The sequence below is a fragment of the Xenopus tropicalis genome, chromosome 5, assembly GCF_000004195.4.
Source record: "Xenopus tropicalis strain Nigerian chromosome 5, UCB_Xtro_10.0, whole genome shotgun sequence".
NCBI classification, from domain to species: Eukaryota; Metazoa; Chordata; class Amphibia; order Anura; family Pipidae; genus Xenopus; species Xenopus tropicalis.
In genome coordinates, this window is record NC_030681.2 from 161167790 (window position 1) to 161187295 (window position 19506).

Sequence of the window (19506 nt, forward strand, 5' to 3'; positions counted from 1 at the left end):
ACAATGGGGGGATCAGATAGGATCTGTGCCACTGTGACAGAATGCTCTGTTATACAGATAGCTAGAATCTCAGCCATAAAGCAGGGCAGGACTGCTGCTTACAATGGGGGGGATCAGATAGGATCTGTGCCACTGTGACAGAATGCTCTGTTATACAGATAGCTAGAATCTCAGCCATAAAGCAGGGCAGGACTGCTGCTTACAATGGGGGGGATCAGATAGGATCTGTGCCACTGTGACAGAATGCTCTGTTATACAGATAGCTAGAATCTCAGCCATAAAGCAGGGCAGGACTGCTGCTTACAATGGGGGGGATCAGATAGGATCTGTGCCACTGTGACAGAATGCTCTGTTATACAGATAGCTAGAATCTCAGCCATAAAGCAGGGCAGGACTGCTGCTTACAATGGGGGGGATAGGATCTGTGCCACTGTGACAGAATGCTCTGTTATACAGATAGCTAGAATCTCAGCCATAAAGCAGGGCAGGACTGCTGCTTACAATGGGGGGGATAGGATCTGTGCCACTGTGACAGAATGCTCTGTTATACAGATAGCTAGAATCTCAGCCATAAAGCAGGGCAGAACTGCTGCTTACAATGGGGGGGGGTCAGATAGGATCTGTGCCACTGTGACAGAATGCTCTGTTATACAGATAGCTAGAATCTCAGCCATAAAGCAGGGCAGGACTGCTGCTTACAATGGGGGGGGGATCAGATAGGATCTGTGCCACTGTGACAGAATGCTCTGTTATACAGATAGCTAGAATCTCAGCCATAAAGCAGGGCAGGACTGCTGCTTACAATGGGGGGGATAGGATCTGTGCCACTGTGACAGAATGCTCTGTTATACAGATAGCTAGAATCTCAGCCATAAAGCAGGGCAGGACTGCTGCTTACAATGGGGGGATCAGATAGGATCTGTGCCACTGTGACAGAATGCTCTGTTATACAGATAGCTAGAATCTCAGCCATAAAGCAGGGCAGGACTGCTGCTTACAATGGGGGGGATCAGATAGGATCTGTGCCACTGTGACAGAATGCTCTGTTATACAGATAGCTAGAATCTCAGCCATAAAGCAGGGCAGGACTGCTGCTTACAATGGGGGGGATAGGATCTGTGCCACTGTGACAGAATGCTCTGTTATACAGATAGCTAGAATCTCAGCCATAAAGCAGGGCAGAACTGCTGCTTACAATGGGGGGGGGGGGTCAGATAGGATCTGTGCCACTGTGACAGAATGCTCTGTTATACAGATAGCTAGAATCTCAGCCATAAAGCAGGGCAGGACTGCTGCTTACAATGGGGGGGGATCAGATAGGATCTGTGCCACTGTGACAGAATGCTCTGTTATACAGATAGCTAGAATCTCAGCCATAAAGCAGGGCAGGACTGCTGCTTACAATGGGGGGGGGATCAGATAGGATCTGTGCCACTGTGACAGAATGCTCTGTTATACAGATAGCTAGAATCTCAGCCATAAAGCAGGGCAGGACTGCTGCTTACAATGGGGGGATCAGATAGGATCTGTGCCACTGTGACAGAATGCTCTGTTATACAGATAGCTAGAATCTCAGCCATAAAGCAGGGCAGGACTGCTGCTTACAATGGGGGGATCAGATAGGATCTGTGCCACTGTGACAGAATGCTCTGTTATACAGATAGCTAGAATCTCAGCCATAAAGCAGGGCAGGACTGCTGCTTACAATGGGGGGATCAGATAGGATCTGTGCCACTGTGACAGAATGCTCTGTTATACAGATAGCAGTCTGGGTAACTATGTCTTCTGGGAAACTGCAAATACCACAAGCCCCAGGGGCACCGGGATGAGCTTTGGGTACTGTAGTTCAGCAACAGTTGCCACCCTGACGCCTTATTTCTCCGTTTGCTCCTGGCAGGGGGAGAGAAGAAAGACCCGGAGGGCAATAACAAGCGGCAGAGAGAGACACCCCTTCCTATTGGTGCTTATTTATTTTAACCTTTTTTTTTGTTTTGTTTTTCTTATTCATTTTTCTTTAAAGCTTTTTTTTTTTTTTAATTGTTTGGGAAATTTTTAAGACGTTGAGCGGCGAATTCACTTTTTTCTTAACAAACGAGGAAAAAACAAGAAAATAAAGGGAGATAATAAATTCCAGGAGTGCAAGAAATCTTATTCCAATGATGCCGTCCAATGGCACCATCCTCAACACCAGCAACCCCCCCGCGGAGACGGACGCGCCGACGCACAAGGTGAGTGGCACCATGGGGTTACCTGTAGCCAAACTGGCACCGTGTCTGTGTGGGGGGGGTTCCACTGGGGTAGGCGAGAGTCCCTATGGGCACAGCACCCAATGGGAGCTCCCAGTAGAGCCGGGTGTTGGGTGCAGCACTGTACCTCGTGCATAACACAAACTGGTACAATGGCACAAATAACACTTTAGCGCCTCTCACCCTGCACCCACATTGCCACCAGCAAGGATAAACGAGCCCTAATACCCTATACATACAATGCGGGGGCAAGTCAGACCCTATTACTTTGATACAATATGACTTTATAGGCTTTAGTCAGTGGTATCCAATTTGTTGCCCTTCAACCTTGGAGACATACAACTCCCAGCATCCCTGGATTGTTGTAACTTAGCAACCACTAAAGGGTCACAGACTCCTTCTTGCCCTACTGTTTCTTCATTTAATGTCTCCCTCCATCTTGCCCCGCTGTCTCCCTCCATCTTGCCCTACTCCCTCCCTCTTGCCCCGCTGTCTCCCTCCATCTTGCCCTGCTATCTCCAGTTTGGGCAGGGATGGCCCCACTCTCACAGACATATGGCAGATCAGTGTGCGCTAGAGCCAACTGCAGTTCGGTTAAATGTCAGTGCTTTTAGTTGTTTCTCTGCTTGGGATATAAAGGGACTGGGCACCTGAGTGTTACAACTCCAACTGGGATAACACTGCTGCCAGTAATTGCAGCGGGTAAAGTTGCCCCCTTGCCCCTGTGTTAGTTAGATACACATGCTGCGTGGCTACACAGAGACCAGCACAGTCTGCAGCATCTATGTAAATTCATATCTGAGTGGGATATGTATAGGACGGCCCTAGTGGTGATGAAGCCACTCCCATTCCTACAGCCTTTGGTGCCTCCAGCAAGCATGTGACTGAAGTGGGAGGAGCCATGTGGCACTACAAGGGCAGGATTGTACATAACATTCCATGTCTCTCACAGTTTAATGAACCCTGAGGAACAGGACAGGTGAGTTCAGGCAGCCGGCAGCCCCAATCTCAGCTCCTGGCCGGGATCCCAATGAACTCATGTGTCACTTAGTGACATAGTACCAGCACATGGGGATCCGGCATGGTTAACCCTCGCAGGGCTGATCCAGGGGAAAGCAAAATGGCACCGGCACTGGTGTTAAAGGGGAAGTTTATTTAAACACTGATGTCCGACTGTGTCCCCTTGTATCCTGCAGTCACCCCGCTATAGTTCCAGGGGTACCCAGGGCACAAATAAGCACTCACCCCAAATCCCCCCCTAACTGGCCTTCAGGCTGGGCCCCCTTAGCCCATAACAAGGTTACAGATATATAGAAACATTGGGGTAACAGTCACCCCGCTATAGTTCCAGGGGTACCCAGGGCACAAATAAGCACTCACCCCAAATCCCCCCCTAACTGGCCTTCAGGCTGGGCCCCCTTAGCCCATAACAAGGTTACAGATATATAGAAACATTGGGGTAACAGTCACCCCGCTATAGTTCCAGGGGTAACCCAGGGCACAAATAAGCACTCACCCCAAATCCCCCCCTAACTGGCCTTCAGGCTGGGCCCCCTTAGCCCATAACAAGGTTACAGATATATAGAAACATTGGGGTAACAGTCACCCCGCTATAGTTCCAGGGGTACCCAGGGCACAAATAAGCACTCACCCCAAATCCCCCCCTAACTGGCCTTCAGGCTGGGCCCCCTTAGCCCATAACAAGGTTACAGATATATAGAAACATTGGGGTAACAGTCACCCCGCTATAGTTCCAGGGGTACCCAGGGCACAAATAAGCACTCACCCCAAATCCCCCCCTAACTGGCCTTCAGGCTGGGCCCCCTTAGCCCATAACAAGGTTACAGATATATAGAAACATTGGGGTAACAGTCACCCTGCTATAGTTCCAGGGGTACCCAGGGCACAAATAAGCACTCACCCAAATCCCCCCTAACTGGCCTTCAGGCTGGGCCCCCTTAGCCCATAACAAGGTTACAGATATATGGAAACATTGGGGTAACAGTCACCCCGCTATAGTTCCAGGGGTACCCAGGGCACAAATAAGCACTCACCCCAAATCCCCCCCTAACTGGCCTTCAGGCTGGGCCCCCTTAGCCCATAACAAGGTTACAGATATATAGAAACATTGGGGTAACAGTCACCCTGCTATAGTTCCAGGGGTACCCAGGGCACAAATAAGCACTCACCCCAAATCCCCCCCTAACTGGCCTTCAGGCTGGGCCCCCTTAGCCCATAACAAGGTTACAGATATATAGAAACATTGGGGTAACAGTCACCCCGCTATAGTTCCAGGGGTACCCAGGGCACAAATAAGCACTCACCCCAAATCCCCCCTAACTGGCCTTCAGGCTGGGCCCCCTTAGCCCATAACAAGGTTACAGATATATAGAAACATTGGGGTAACAGTCACCCTGCTATAGTTCCAGGGGTACCCAGGGCACAAATAAGCACTCACCCCAAATCCCCCCCTAACTGGCCTTCAGGCTGGGCCCCCTTAGCCCATAACAAGGTTACAGATATATAGAAACATTGGGGTAACAGTCACCCCGCTATAGTTCCAGGAGTAACGTGTATGAGGGGCGCTGCAGTGAGACTTGGGGTTCTGATATAAAGCAGATGCTGTGGGACGGTGCTGGACCCATTCCCAGTAGAACCAGAGGATACACAGATAATGTACCTTGGTTCTGGGAAAGCAAACACTGATGCAGATTGCTGCACATTGTAACGTAGGTGGAGCATTGGCTTCTGCCTGGCACGGGGCCCCTGGTGAGTTGGGCATTGGTTGGCACTGGTTGTCCAACTGGCAAACAGCAATGCTAAGATGCAGTTTAATGAATCTATAGATCAAGGATAACCTTCAGCATGCCATATATACTGAGAACCCAATTTTAACTATATAGCTATGGAATTCTGGGAGTTGTAGTTCTGCAACATTTTGGCAGCCTGATGCCATTAACTGGACTAACAGAACAATTACCCAGTGCCTGTGCTCACTAAGGGTTATGGATATAGTGTTTACCTCCTTTATTCCTACCTCCGCCCACCTCTGATGATGTCACTTCCAGTTTGCAGCAACAGCATTTCCTGTTAAATGCTTGTCAGTGGGCCGTGGATCAGGTTGCGGATAAAACAGTTGCAGGGTGGGTAATGGGTCGAAGCAAGTAAAAATGTGGGTTGTGGGTCCGGGGTTCCGCTCAGGACTCCATGGTGCTCCACCTTACGGGAGTCTGTCACCATTCGCATGAAGAGTGCAGGAAGTGCAAAATACAAAGTGAAAGTAACTGCCTCCAATGTTTGAGGCATAGAGATGATTGACATTTCACCTGTGGAAAGTGCATGTAAAGCTATTAGTAAATAATAAACAATTCGATTGTAAGCTCTGCAGGACACTATGTATATGCTGTACAATAGAACAACAGATTAATAGAAAGAGGGTTATTAAAATAATAGATAAATACAAAGTATAACAATAAATACAAGGTTGCAATAAGAGACAAGAGGATGGAAGTCCCTGCCCCGTAGAGCTTACATTCTTGCCACTTTAGCACTTAATCTTGAATGAACTTAATGACCCCCATTTGTACTATGAATTTATAGTAATAAGTTTTATTTATAGTAAAAACAGCACTATACATTATACAGAACAGTGAGAGCTTGGCTTTAGTTCCCCTTTAATACCAGCCGGAGTACAGGCTTGCAGTATGTGACCTGTTGGCCCCTGCAGTTGGTCGGTGTGGGGCTCACAGAGAGAAGCCATTATCTGCCAGTTAGCCTTTGGCCTCCCAGTGCTGACTGTGGCCCCTAAGTGGGTAGTTCACACCTATCTGTGCTGCCCCCCTGCCCTGCCATTTAAAGGGACCCCGCCATCTCTAGCAGGTACTCACCGTAACCATTGGTTAGGGAGGTTCAAATAGAGACAGTGTCCCGTACAGGAGTCCCCGTGCCTGTGCATACCTACATGAGAAGGTTGGTTACCCATGCTTTAGCTCTGTAAGATGGGTGAGGATGCAGGGAGTTACAGATCCCAGCTGTACATACTGGCCTCTGGCAGTGAAGGAGTTACACTAGAAAGAGAAATGACAGACAGGGCCCAGATGTTCTGCGCTTCAGCCAGATTCACCCCAAGGCTCACCGGTGCCATAAAATCTCCTCATTTACTGGCCCACATGGTTCCTATTACCCCGGCACAACTCCCAGTGGTCCCCTTGCTGCCCCCTTTAGGGGGTCTGTGTGACTCAAACCCACAGCGTCCGGCAATGTGTGCACAGGGGACTGCTGGCAATTGGGCTGCCCAGTAACCAGAGCTGCTACTTCTGAACTGGCCACAGGGGAGAGTCAGTAGCCATGGGCTGGGCGCCACTTAGTAGCAATAAGTATGGGTGGCAGTTACGGGTAGTCGTAAATGGGCAGGGCAGAAGGAATGGGCAAGACATTCAGTTAGTAACAATGGGCAGGGATGGCAGTTAGTGGATATGGGCAAGGGGGCAATGAGTATGAATGGGGTGAATTGGGTGGGCAGTGGGAGTGTGTAGCTGGGGCAGGGACATGAGAGGATTGGGTGGGCATGAGCAAGGCAGGCAGTTTGAGATGCCACTTTGTGTTTGTACTTTGTGTGTAATTCTGTCTCATTGCCTGCCTATGTCAGTGTGCCTACAGCCTGCGCCTGGCTATAATCCCTAGGGGTGGGCACGCCGTGCCCGTCTATATTCCCTAGGGGTGGGCACGCCACGCCCGTCTATATTCCCTAGGGGTGGGCACACCACGCCCATCTATATTCCCTAGGGGTGGGCACACCACACCCGTCTATATTTCCCAAGGGGTGGGCACGCCGCGCCCGGCTATACTCCCTAGGGGTGGGCACACCACGCCCGTCTATACTCCCTAGGGGCGGGCACGCCGTGCCCGGCTATACTCCCTAGGGGTGGGCACGCCGCGCCCGGCTATACTCCCTAGGGGTGGGCACGCTGCGCCCGGTTATACTCCCTTGGGGCAGGCGCGCCGCACCCGGCTATACTCCCTAGGGGTGGGCACGCCATGCCCGGTTATATTCCCATGGGTCCCTGTAAGTACAGTCAGTTCTGCTCATGTTGGGGCTCCCTGTCTATCTGTTCTGCAGCAAAAAGCTCCCTGCACTTGGCAGGTTATAGCCGGGGGGTGGGGGCTGCATATCCCGATATATCAGCCAAGTGCAGCGATGGGAGGGGCCAGGGGCCAGGGGCCAGGGGCCAGGGGCCTTTTCCTCCCCCCCCCCAGTGGGTTACCTGGTTTGACTCTGCGCTGCAGTGAAGGCTTAGTTGGGGCGCAGCCAAGAATGATTCTGTCCCTCCCCCACTCCCCCTGCTACAGACTGAGAGGGGTACGTAGCCTTCATACACAGGGAAGGGTATGTGCAGGGCTCCCTTGACATAAGAGCTAACAATATAGGACAGAGAACCTGCACAATCAGTGGCAGCTTCTGGCTACAGAGGGCTGCTGGGAGTTGCAGTTTGGTAAAGACCCAAAGGGTTGGAAGTACAATACACATTATATTTCACAGCCGGTGCCGCAGACCATAACGCCTATGGAATACACATGCTGCAGGGCTGATTAGTAACGTGGGCAGTTTCTGTGCATTGGGGTACAGTAGCACCCCATAAACCTGTCACTAAATACACACAGATACTGTATCTGTAACCTTGTTATGGGCTAAGGGGGCCCAGCCTGAAGGCCAGTTAGGGGGGGATTTGGGGTGAGTGCTTATTTGTGCCCTGGGTACCCCTGGAACTATAGCAGGGTGACTGTTACCCCAATGTTTCTATATATCTGTAACCTTGTTATGGGCTAAGGGGGCCCAGCCTGAAGGCCAGTTAGGGGGGGATTTGGGGTGAGTGCTTATTTGTGCCCTGGGTACCCCTGGAACTATAGCGGGGTGACTGTTACCCCAATGTTTCTATATATCTGTAACCTTGTTATGGGCTAAGGGGGCCCAGCCTGAAGGCCAGTTAGGGGGGGATTTGGGGTGAGTGCTTATTTGTGCCCTGGGTACCCCTGGAACTATAGCGGGGTGACTGTTACCCCAATGTTTCTATATATCTGTAACCTTGTTATGGGCTAAGGGGGCCCAGCCTGAAGGCCAGTTAGGGGGGATTTGGGGTGAGTGCTTATTTGTTATCACACTATTCCTACAAACAGAAATAAATCTGACAAACTGGGTAAAGTTTTAATTATGGGTGATTTTAGCAACCCAAGAAATATGCACAGAAGAGATAAATATTAAAGGAGGAATTACGGGCAAGACTTGTGAGGAGCCCAGGGGCTTGCAATTGCCATCTGTATCTGCCCCTGAGTCTAAGACCCCAATACTTTCTCATTGCAGGGAGATACAGCCACGGAAGAAAATAAGAGCAAGGAGGAAAAGTCTGACAAGGGGGTGTCCATGAAGAAAACGGGGCGTCCGGGGAGAAAGCGCAAGCACAGCATGGTAAGTACACGGTGCCCGAGTTGCCCAATACATTGTCCCTGAGTAGTGTCCTTGTATTAGTAACGGGCCCCTCTGTCTGCTCTCTGATAGTTACGTGCTTTTTTCATAAACATATTCCTTTGGGCACACACGTACCCCCACAAACTAGATCTACTAGACTAGATGGCTTACTTGCTGCCATCCCAATTTTAATCTGTAGCAAAGCATTTTTGGGGAGCCTGCGCTAGTGATATCTTACATTGGCTACAAGTCTTCCTGTCATTGCCCTTAGGCTTCTCCCTCGAGAACATACAGTATTAGCCAACAATGTTCCATTAACTGTTATTAGCAGCCTTTCCCCATAACTGAGCCCATTCCCTTTATCAGCTTAGTCGCTCTTCCCTGTACTTTCTCTATTTCATTACTGCCCCCCCCCCTTATATATAGTGACCCCCCCTTAACTGCCCCCCCCCCCAGTGTAACCAATCCCAACTGGGCCAGCCTTTCCCCATAACTGAGCCCATTCCCTTTATCAGCTTAGTCGCTCTTCCCTGTACTTTCTCTATTTCATTACTGCCCCCCCCCCTTATATATTTATATATAGTGACCCCCCCCCCCTTAACTGCCCCCCCCCAGTGTAACCAATCCCAACTGGGCCAGCCTTTCCCCATAACTGAGCCCATTCCCTTTATCAGCTTAGTCGCTCTTCCCTGTACTTTCTCTATTTCTATATATAGGATAGGAGGCGCCATTTACATTTAACAGACAATTGTTAATTGGTTTTACTGATTCATTTTCTGTGTACCAATACATTGCACTGAACTATAAATAAATAGTAGAAATCCATTGATAGAAGTTAATGTTTAAATGTATGTTAGCTAAGGATACACTGAATCCAGGGTTTGGTTCTGGATCTGACGTAATTGTAGGCTTTGGCGGGATTGAGTGCGTGGCCAATGGGTGAGGAAACAGAGGGTGCCTATAAAGAACATACAAGACACATATGAGCCGTGTGTATCACAGACACATGTTCTATCCCATAAACACGCGCCTCAGGCGGTGATGTTCCAGCCGGGGATTAGTGAGCGCTTAATGTCATTACCATTATACATTATTAGATTTAATGTCCTGGCGGTGCTGCTCCTGGAGATTATTCCTGTGTTATTAGTAATTATAAATCCATGTGGTGTCTTGTATCCCCTAGTTACACACAGTAGGACCTGCATAGTAATGGCTGTGTGCCCCCCGGCTGGCTCCGGCGCTGTGCAGATCAGTGGGCCACTGTGCCAATTTATATACCCGCCCCAGCCCACCCCTTTGCTGACATCGTTGGAGGGGCCAATGCAAGTTTATAAACAACTGCCTGCCCACCCCCCCCCCCTTGCAATGGCGCAGGAAGGTCAGGGAGCAGCCAGATTGGTGGTGAATGACCCTCCTCAGGGGCAATTGGTCCAGTGTATAGGGGCCTCTAATGGGCCTGGGATACCTGTCTAAAAATTGGCCAGATATCGATGGTAGGTTTAAACATTTTGAGGGGGCAAGTACCACATGAAATGACAGGATAGAGCCGATACTGCCCACCTCAAGTGCATATCTAAGAGGCTGTATGGGCAGAACCCCCAGCGACCCGCACGTGCCTTGGGTCACTATCATTTATTGGCCCGGTACCGGCAAGTTACACACTGCTTTGCATTCCTCTAACAATGACACTGATTTGCAAGCAGATTGGGCAGGCCCTACTGGTGCCAACCAAACTGTGTTTTGCAGTCCTGATTCTGAGTTAGTGAGCAACTGCCGGGTCTGATAACTAACTGGCCGGCCGCCGGCTCTGCCAAATGACTGGAATATCTTGGCACAAAGCGTTGGAAAGTGTAACCAGAGCCTCATTAATTGTTTCGGTTTCGGTGGAAAATCTCAGTGCTTGTGCCGTAGCAATGTCTTGTGTGTGTATGTGGGGGGGGGGTCCCATTTCTACTGACTACTGCTATATACCCACATTCTCCCTCCCAGTGACATTCCCTGTATAATGTTGGCCTTTCCAAGGCTCATATAGATAACTAATCGGGGGTAGGGGAACATGTCCCCCCCAAACATTCCCTATCCGTAGCTCAGCCAGTGGAACACAAACGGCCTGTTTGCCTGGGAGCTATTTACCCTGACAGGCTCTCCTGTTGCCACATGATATGATTATCATTATTATCCCAGTGGGGCGGAGGGGTAAATAATGAGTTCAGCCAGGAGTGCCTGGGATTAGAATTTGATCAGATTACATATGAAAAGAATAACCCTAGAAAGTCTAATTTACAAACTTTCCAGGACCGTGTTCTTCTGAGGGTCATAGAATTCTTGGCCATTTTGCCTTTTCAAGTTTAAATGCCCATTTGCTTCTGTTATGGATTTACACACCACTGCTTCTCTTGCAGGCCTTTTATTTTAAAAGGGATTTAAACCCAGAGAGAAAGTCAGAGATTGAGGGATCTGAAATCCAGGTATTCGCAGGCTAAAACTGCATCTCAGAAAACACCAAAAATGGAAAATATAATAGAAAGAGAGATGAAAGGACCTTTGCCTAGCCCATAGATAAGCTATGTAGGAAACAATACTTTTAATAATTCTGTGTTCTACACATCTGCACAAAGGAAACCTCTCTCATACAAACTAGGGACGCACACAATCCACTTTTTTTTGGATTCGGCCGAACCCCAAATCCTTCGAGAGAGATTTGGCCAAATACCCAACCCGAATCAAATGCAAACCAGGTTTAGGAATGGTTAAACGTCGCGGAGCGCTAAAAATATTCAACTTCCGTGTTTACATGGCAAAAAGTCATGTGATTTTAAGGAGCATGGATTTGGCGGAATCCCAAACTGAATCCTGGATTCAGTGCATCCAACATATATCTCATTTGTAGCTGCAGGAGGGACAGGATCTATTACTATAGCAATTTATTGTCATTTTGTGGGTCCTTGACCCTTTCCTTCACCCAGGCCAGTATATTTATATTCAGATACACAGAGACAAATGGACCTGTTAATAATCTAGAAAATGTTCCCTGTTCCTCTTGAGGGGCTTCTGCTCCGGTATTTAAACCCTTCCAGGGGAATACAATCACAAAAAGCCAATGCCATTGGTGTATAGCATTTACTTGCCCCAGAACCCCTATACTGGCCGTACCTTTGTACTGACACGCACAGGACACAGAGCCCGAGCCTTGTGAGCCATACTATATACAGATATAAAGATTTGGAAGGGTTAATAAGGGATAGGGTACTGGAATACATTGCTAATCACAATACTAGTTTGTGCCACATGGGTTTATGGGTAACAGACTCATGTATTTGGCAGTGGATGGGATCTACTAAAGTGTTTGATAAAGTACCGCATAGAAAGTTACTGATAAAATTGAGGGATATTGGACTAGAACATAATTTTTGTACTTGAATAGAGAACTGGCTGAAGGATTGGGGGGGGGGGGGGGGAGAATGGAACAGCTTCTAATTGGGCCAGTGTTAGGGGAATACCATCCTTGGTCCTTTGCTTTTTAATTTGTTTATTATTATTATTTACTGTTTTGGAGGTTTCAGTATTCCACTGGCCAACATGTGGGGAATCTGCCCCATTGTGCTGGAATATTAAAGTGTAATTGTGGATAGGCAATTCATTATGAAGAGGTGAATAGCTGACGAGGGGACCCGTGCATTGGGTCTGGCCGGGGTGCAGGGGCCACGCTGACTTGCATGTGGGTAACTGTTGATCGTTTGCAGAGAACAAGAAGCCTTGGGCACATGAAATATTTAAGGCATGATTTATTCATTAGCTGTAAAGTGCAGCTGGGAGTTACTGCCTTGGCAGGCCCGTTACCTGACGTTACCTCTGCTCTCTCATTCTAACTGCAAGGCAAAGAGACATCTGGCCTCTCACATTACTCAGGGTATTCTAAGAACAGACAGGCTGCTATTAGCCTTGTACTCTCACGTTCCTGTGATCTCAGGACAGGGGCCCATACACTGCTCTACCCCGGGGAGTCCTGCTGTGTCATCTAAGGACATGAACCTCCATACCCTAGGGGTTACTGTACCCCCCAATCTAAGCACAGGGGCCCATACACTGCTCTACCCCAGGGAGTCCTGCTGTGTCATCTAAGGACATGAACCTCCATACCCTAGGGGTTACTGTACCCCCCAATCTAAGCACAGGGGCCCATACACTGCGCTACCCCGGGGAGTCCTGCTGTGTCATCTAAGGACATGAACCTCCATACCCTAGGGGTTACTGTACCCCCCAATCTAAGCACAGGGGCCCATACACTGCTCTACCCCAGGGAGTCCTGCTGTGTCATCTAAGGACATGAACCTCCATACCCTAGGGGTTACTGTACCCCCCAATCTAAGCACAGGGGCCCATACACTGCTCTACCCCGGGGAGTCCTGCTCTGTCATCCAAGGACATGAACCTCTATACCCTAGGGGTTACTGTACCCCCAATCTAAGCACAGGGGCCCATACACTGCGCTACCCCGGGGAGCCCTGCTCTGTCATCTAAGGACATGAACCTCCATATCGTAGGGGTTACTGTACCCCCCAATCTAAGCACAGGGGCCCATACACTGCACTACCCTGGGGAGTCCTGCTCTGTCATCTAAGGACATGAACCTCCATATCCTAGGGGTTACTGTACCCCCCCAATCTAAGCACAGGGGCCCATACACTGCGCTACCCCGGGGAGCCCTGCTCTGTCATCTAAGGACATGAACCTCCATACCCTAGGGGTTACTGTACCCCAAATCTAAGCACAGGGGCCCATACACTGCACTACCCCGGGGAGTCCTGCTCTGTCATCTAAGGACATGAACCTCCATATCCTAGGGGTTACTGTACCCCAAATCTAAGCACAGGGGCCCATACACTGCACTACCCCGGGGAGTCCTGCTCTGTCATCTAAGGACATGAACCTCCATATCCTAGGGGTTACTGTACCCCAAATCTAAGCAGGCCATACACTTTTGAATCAAAATGTTTCCTCGGGGCTTTTAAGAAGTAGGGCCGATTGGGTGATGCAACGGATGGATCTGCCATTCCCAGGGCCAATGAGGTGTATGGAAATGACTCCCATTCCGGCTTCTTCCCACTCGGCTCACAATCAGCTGCACGGCACCCAGATTATCAGAGCCAGAATTCTGCACCAGTTTAAAGCAAATGCAGTTATTATTGAGTTCTGGATAAACGTGGGGAAAATAATCATGTAATTCCTATTTCTGTCCTCTTTCCTATGTGATGGGAACCTTGCTCCTGCGCTAGGGCTGAGCCAGATGCAGCACGTTCATACTGTCTGTGCCGCCGTGACCCAGTAGGTTAGGGCACCACTAAATATACCAGTCAGTCCAGTAAGGAAGAGCAGGCAGCTATTTTTGGCTCCGGCATATTGACTTCTTCCTTCCTGTCTGTACCCAGCCACTTCCCCAAACTACTGTCATCTCTGCACCCAATCAGCTGTGAGTGCGGGGACTGTGCCAGGGGCAGGGCTGGGATTCAGAGAGGCCCTGGCATTCCCAGTACCCAGAGACCCAAACAATAGTGACTGCCCATGGCACCTTACAGCAGGCCCCCTGGCATTAGCCAGACCCACAGATTGCCAGTCTGGGCCCAGCCAGGGATGTATGCCCCAATAAATAACCCCCGCACACCGTTACAAGCATACTGTATGTTCACAAATGATACTCTTTTCATCTCATGTTAAATAGAACTAACAGGAATGTGACAATTCAGTGCATAATATACAAACCGCCATCAGCATCCGTTCTTAACAAAGAATTATTGAAGCCACGTGGCTTTAGGATTGGGCTTTGGTTCCGCCGGGCACTTTCTGCAGGATTCGGATCTGGCCCAATGCTGAATCCGTGACTCAGCGCCTCTGTCAGTGCTACAGTAGAATAATATGTGCGTTTATACACACAGATTCCTGGGCCTCTGCTTATATACATGTGCCAATGAAGTGCCCTCTGCTGGCAGCAATACCTCCTGTGGCAGCCTATGTACATCTGTATCTCCCTTCCTCTGCACTTTGGCTTTGTTTAGCCTCTCTCTGGCTTCATCAGGCTGCAATTATACAGCTTCTAGGATCTTTCATTGTAATACATTTGATAATTAAGGCTGCCTCCCAATCAGTAACCTACCCCAACACAGATGTATGTAGCGTTGTCCTTACATTTCATCAGACACAACCTTTCTTCCGACTGCTAATATCCTTATCATTTACAGTAGGGGGTACAGTATCCCTTATAATACATGAGTGATACTCAGAGTTCCCTGTATAACTCAGCCTGCAGCCTTGTGCCTTTATATGGGGGGCACAGAACCCCTCAGTGACTGCTAATATCCTTATCATTTACAGTAGGGGGTACAGTATCCCTTATAATACATGAGTGATACTCAGAGTTCCCTGTATAACTCAGCCTGCAGCCTTGTGCCTTTATATGGGGGGCACAGAACCCCTCAGTGACTGCTAATATCCTTATCATTTACAGTAGGGGGTACATTATCCCTTATAATACATGAGTGATACTCAGAGTTCCCTGTATAACTCAGCCTGCAGCCTTGTGCCTTTATATGGGGGGCACAGAACCCCTCAGTGACTGCTAATATCCTTATCATTTACAGTAGGGGGTACATTATCCCTTATAATACATGAGTGATACTTACTTATAACTCAGTAGTTGGGCAAGTGTAGATAGAAAAGTGTGGTGGGGTTGGAGTATCTGAGGAAGTCAGACGATACAGAGCACAGAATAAAATAAGTGACACTAAAGGTGGGCATACACAGTCAGATGTAAGCTGACAATGTGGGTCCTTCAGACTGATTTGGCAGCTTATGTGGGGGACCCCCTATGGGCCTATTTGACCGATTTCTGGCTGAAAATTGGGCAGCTGTTGATCGGATCGGCTCATTGATGTGATCCTCACGCCGACTGCTCTTATTTCCAATGTAATTGGATTGCTTGGGTCAGATTACTCTGATATTGGCCACTTTAGGTGGGCATACTGGGGGGACCTTGCCAAACAAGCTTATAGTTTATGGTCACCTTTAGAGTTACCTGCAATAGAGGGTATAGCTGGATCAGCATCTAATTAAGTCACTCTTTGGCAGTAGAACTTAAGCTATGGCACCCCCCACATACAGTACAGTATGGGATCACTGTACACTGTATTTTGCCTGATTGCACCAAATCCAGCTTCCATCTTTGTTCCAAGCCAGGACACGGGTGCAATTTTAGCCCAGCCTGGGGCTGCCCATCATTACAGTGACCCACCCAGGACTGTATTGCAGTTGAGAACTGCCTGGCTGTGGGGGTCCTGTCCCCGCAGTGCTGGGTGGGAGTTCCGCTGTTCCTGCAATACCTGAGTGCACTATGTGTAACTGCGGCTTCCTTAGCTCGGTGAGAGGAGGATGCAGGCCCCGGGCTGTAACCACAGGCTGTATGTGTCACAGTGCCCAGTCCCACACTTGCCCCATACTGCGGCTTTACCTAGAAATGGAAGTGTCCTGCTATCTGTATGTGCAGAGCTTCCTGCCAGGACACACACATACAGTATATATAAATATACTATACATAGCAGAATATGGGTCACATCGCTGCTGTGAGATAAGGGAAAAGATTCAGCAGCCGAGTACACAATAGGCCAACAACAACCTATACAGTTTGCCCACACAGCGCAATAAGCAGAGTACCTGGGAGTCACACTATGCCTGGTACAGTACATGTATTTATGCCCCCCGTTACCTGCCCCTGCTCAGCCATATTCCCACAGTGCCACTGGGTACAGCCGGAGTACCTGGGAGTCACACTATGCCTGGTACAGTACATGTATTTATGCCCCCCGTTACCTGCCCCTGCTCAGCCATATTCCCACAGTGCCACTGGGTACAGCCGGGGTACCTGGGAGTCACACTATGCCTGGTACAGTACATGTATTTATGCCCCCCGTTACCTGCCCCTGCTCAGCCATATTCCCACAGTGCCACTGGGTACAGCCGGAGTACCTGGGAGTCACACTATGCCTGGTACAGTACATGTATTTATGCCCCCCGTTACCTGCCCCTGCTCAGCCATATTCCCACAGTGCCACTGGGTACAGCCGGGGTACCTGGGAGTCACACTATGCCTGGTACAGTACATGTATTTATGCCACCTGTTACCTGCCCCCTACACAGGGCCTCATAGCTTTGCAGACAAGGGGTACCAGACAAGTGATAGAAATAATAACATTTAGGGTTCTGTAAATCTGTACTAAGCTCCTTACTTCTGATGGGGATGCTGGGAGTTGCAGTTCATCATAATCCCACTGGTCTGACATTTCTGTTCTGCCTTCAGATTATAAACTCTATGGGGCAGTGACCCCCGACGTACGGTCTCTTACATCACTGCACTTAGTCTCTGTATATTTATATATTATTATAATGTTTGTGCTCCTGTATGGTACAATGGTATCCGGCTGCATACCCAGCAGCACACACACATACATACATACATACATACATACATGTAATAATGGGGAATTCCGGGGCGGCCCAGTAACGCTGCAAAATGAATGCAGGAGAATTAAGAGCACATTTGTCTTCGGCTGTTGTGTTTTAGTGCCATAAATCAAATGATTTCATCGCTTGCCTGCAGGTAACAAGGCTTCTTGGCAGCGGCACAGGGAGGAGAGAGACCTGCCAAGGCTTACACGGGTTCATGTACTGCATACACTCGGCTGTATGGGGATTAAAGGGGAAATATACTCTCGTTACAGATAAGATGGGTGTATACAGGGTCCCATGAAGGGCCTTATATAACAATATATGCTTAGAAAGGCGATTGTTCTCTTAAAGGGGAACTTCCCCTAAAATGTAATTATGAGCAACTAAAGTGCTTTCCCATTGCCAGTGGATTTCTGTACAAATGCAGTAGGAGTGCGAGAGTTGGCTCTGTCTCACCTGCCCCGCAGTGCTGCTTTGGGGGTCCAAGGCAGGAGTGCAGAGACTCTAAAGAGACAGTCCTGGCAGGACTAGTGTAACCCCTAAAGCTGTAGCCCCGGCTCTGAGCCTTCCCTGGCAGGACTAGTGTAACCCATAAAGCGGTGGCCTCGGCTCTCAGCCTTTCCTTGCAGGACTAGTGTAACCCATAAAGCGGTGGCCTCGGCTCGGAGCCTTCCCTGGCAGGACTAGTGTAACCCCTAAAGCTGAAGCCCCAGCTCTGAGCCTTTCCTGGCAGGACTAGTGTAACCCATAAAGCGGTGGCCTCGGCTCAGAGCCTTCCCTGGCAGGACTAGTGTAACCCATAAAGCTGTAGCCCCGGCTCTGAGCCTTCCCTGGCAGGACTAGTGTAACCCATAAAGCGATGGCCTCGGCTCTCAGCCTTTCCTGGCAGGACTAGTGTAACCCCTAAAGCTGAAGCCCCAGCTCTGAGCCTTTCCTGGCAGGACTAGTGTAACCCATAAGTCAGTGCTGAGAAGTCTGCTTTAATGCAGCTGCTGAGATCATCTTGCTAATTCCATCCCTTCCCTCACCTCTCTCCTGGCTCCCAATCAAGCTGCACTTTAATTGCTTGTGTCTCCTTTTGTCCTTTCCAGCACTGAGCTCCTCACATCTCTGATCTCATCCCAGCACTGCGCCCCACGGCCCTCTACTGCCCCCACTACATGGCTCCAGCCAGTGATTCCTTTCAGCCAGAGCCAATAGTGCGGCTCCTTCCCTACATACGGTCATTATCCGGCGTGATTCCTTAGGAAATTAACTTTAAGCCTATTCCATGTATCTAGCCCCCTGGCCAGTAAGCAGAGGCTGCAAAAACAGCTGCAGGGGCACAGGACTGTTTCTGAATGAAGCCACTGGATAATGTTATACATACCAATTACTGCATACCTGGAATCATATAGTGCATTCCTACATTAGATTATATATAATACACAAAAACCATAAATAGCCTGTAAATTATATCCTTATAAACGGAGCTTAGTAATGTTATCAGTTATAATTGGAGCTTAATGATGACTCACTAAAACTATATTATAATAAAGTTCCTCCTGTTGTAAAATATGAGGATATTAGAAGTCACCTTGGAGTTCCATGGCCTTTGGCCTTGCGCTTTTATATGGTCATAAAACACTATCCCTATATTTTACACGAGGGGGCATGTTATTCACTATATAGTGCACACACCCACACAGTCCCTTACACATAGTAGCACATTTACACACTGACAGAATGCAACTGCCAGGGCTGCAGATACAAATTAAATTATATAAACACACACTGGCAGATTAATCACATACAGACAGATTTGAGGCACAGAGACTTGGATACACACACTTTGGCAGACATACTCTCATACAGCCAGATACTACACACAAACTGGTGGCAGATATAGATCAAACACACACACACACACATATATATTATATATAGAGGATACACACACAGGCAGATATAGAACACACACAAACACACACATATATATATATATTATATATAGAGGATACACACACACACACACAGGCAGATATAGATGATATATACACACACACAGGTTTCTCAGTTCTGAGTTGCTTGAGTTAATTGGAGAGCCCAGTGTGTAGGTGCTCAGTACTATTGTACGGAAGTGAAAGTGCAAGTAGGCAAGTGAAAGCCACAGGATGGAAGTGTCAATCAGCAGGATGCAGAGACGTGTGCACCGCTCAGTGGGTCCCAGTGCCTGCGGGCACCATACTCACTGGGGATGTGGAAGGGCACCGGGACTAGGAGGGGTGAGAATAACCGGCTTCCTACTTTCATTTTCTGTGG

General features: G+C 48.9%; 1 protein-coding gene and 1 long non-coding RNA gene across 6 annotated transcripts in view; one reads left to right on the top strand and one right to left on the bottom strand.

Moving 5' to 3' along the window:
- Positions 1–19506, top strand: part of dnmt3a (DNA (cytosine-5-)-methyltransferase 3 alpha) — a 115552-nt gene that overhangs the window by 12131 nt on the left and 83915 nt on the right. For 3 of the 5 annotated variants that reach the window (XM_004919613.4, XM_004919611.4, XM_004919614.4), the window contains exons 2-3: positions 1898–2228; positions 8605–8709. In XM_004919613.4, coding sequence (XP_004919670.1) covers positions 2157–2228; positions 8605–8709 — 177 coding nt within the window. In that variant the 5' untranslated portion in view covers positions 1898–2156. The remainder of the gene's footprint in view (positions 1–1897; positions 2229–8604; positions 8710–19506) is intronic. The other 2 variants (XM_004919612.4, XM_002942354.5) reach the window with 2 other exon arrangements.
- The window catches only part of LOC108645175, a 52099-nt gene continuing 42127 nt past the window's right edge, over positions 9535–19506 (bottom strand). Inside the window, exon 5 of the long non-coding RNA XR_004222649.1 lies at positions 9535–9667. This is a non-coding gene — a long non-coding RNA (uncharacterized LOC108645175). The remainder of the gene's footprint in view (positions 9668–19506) is intronic.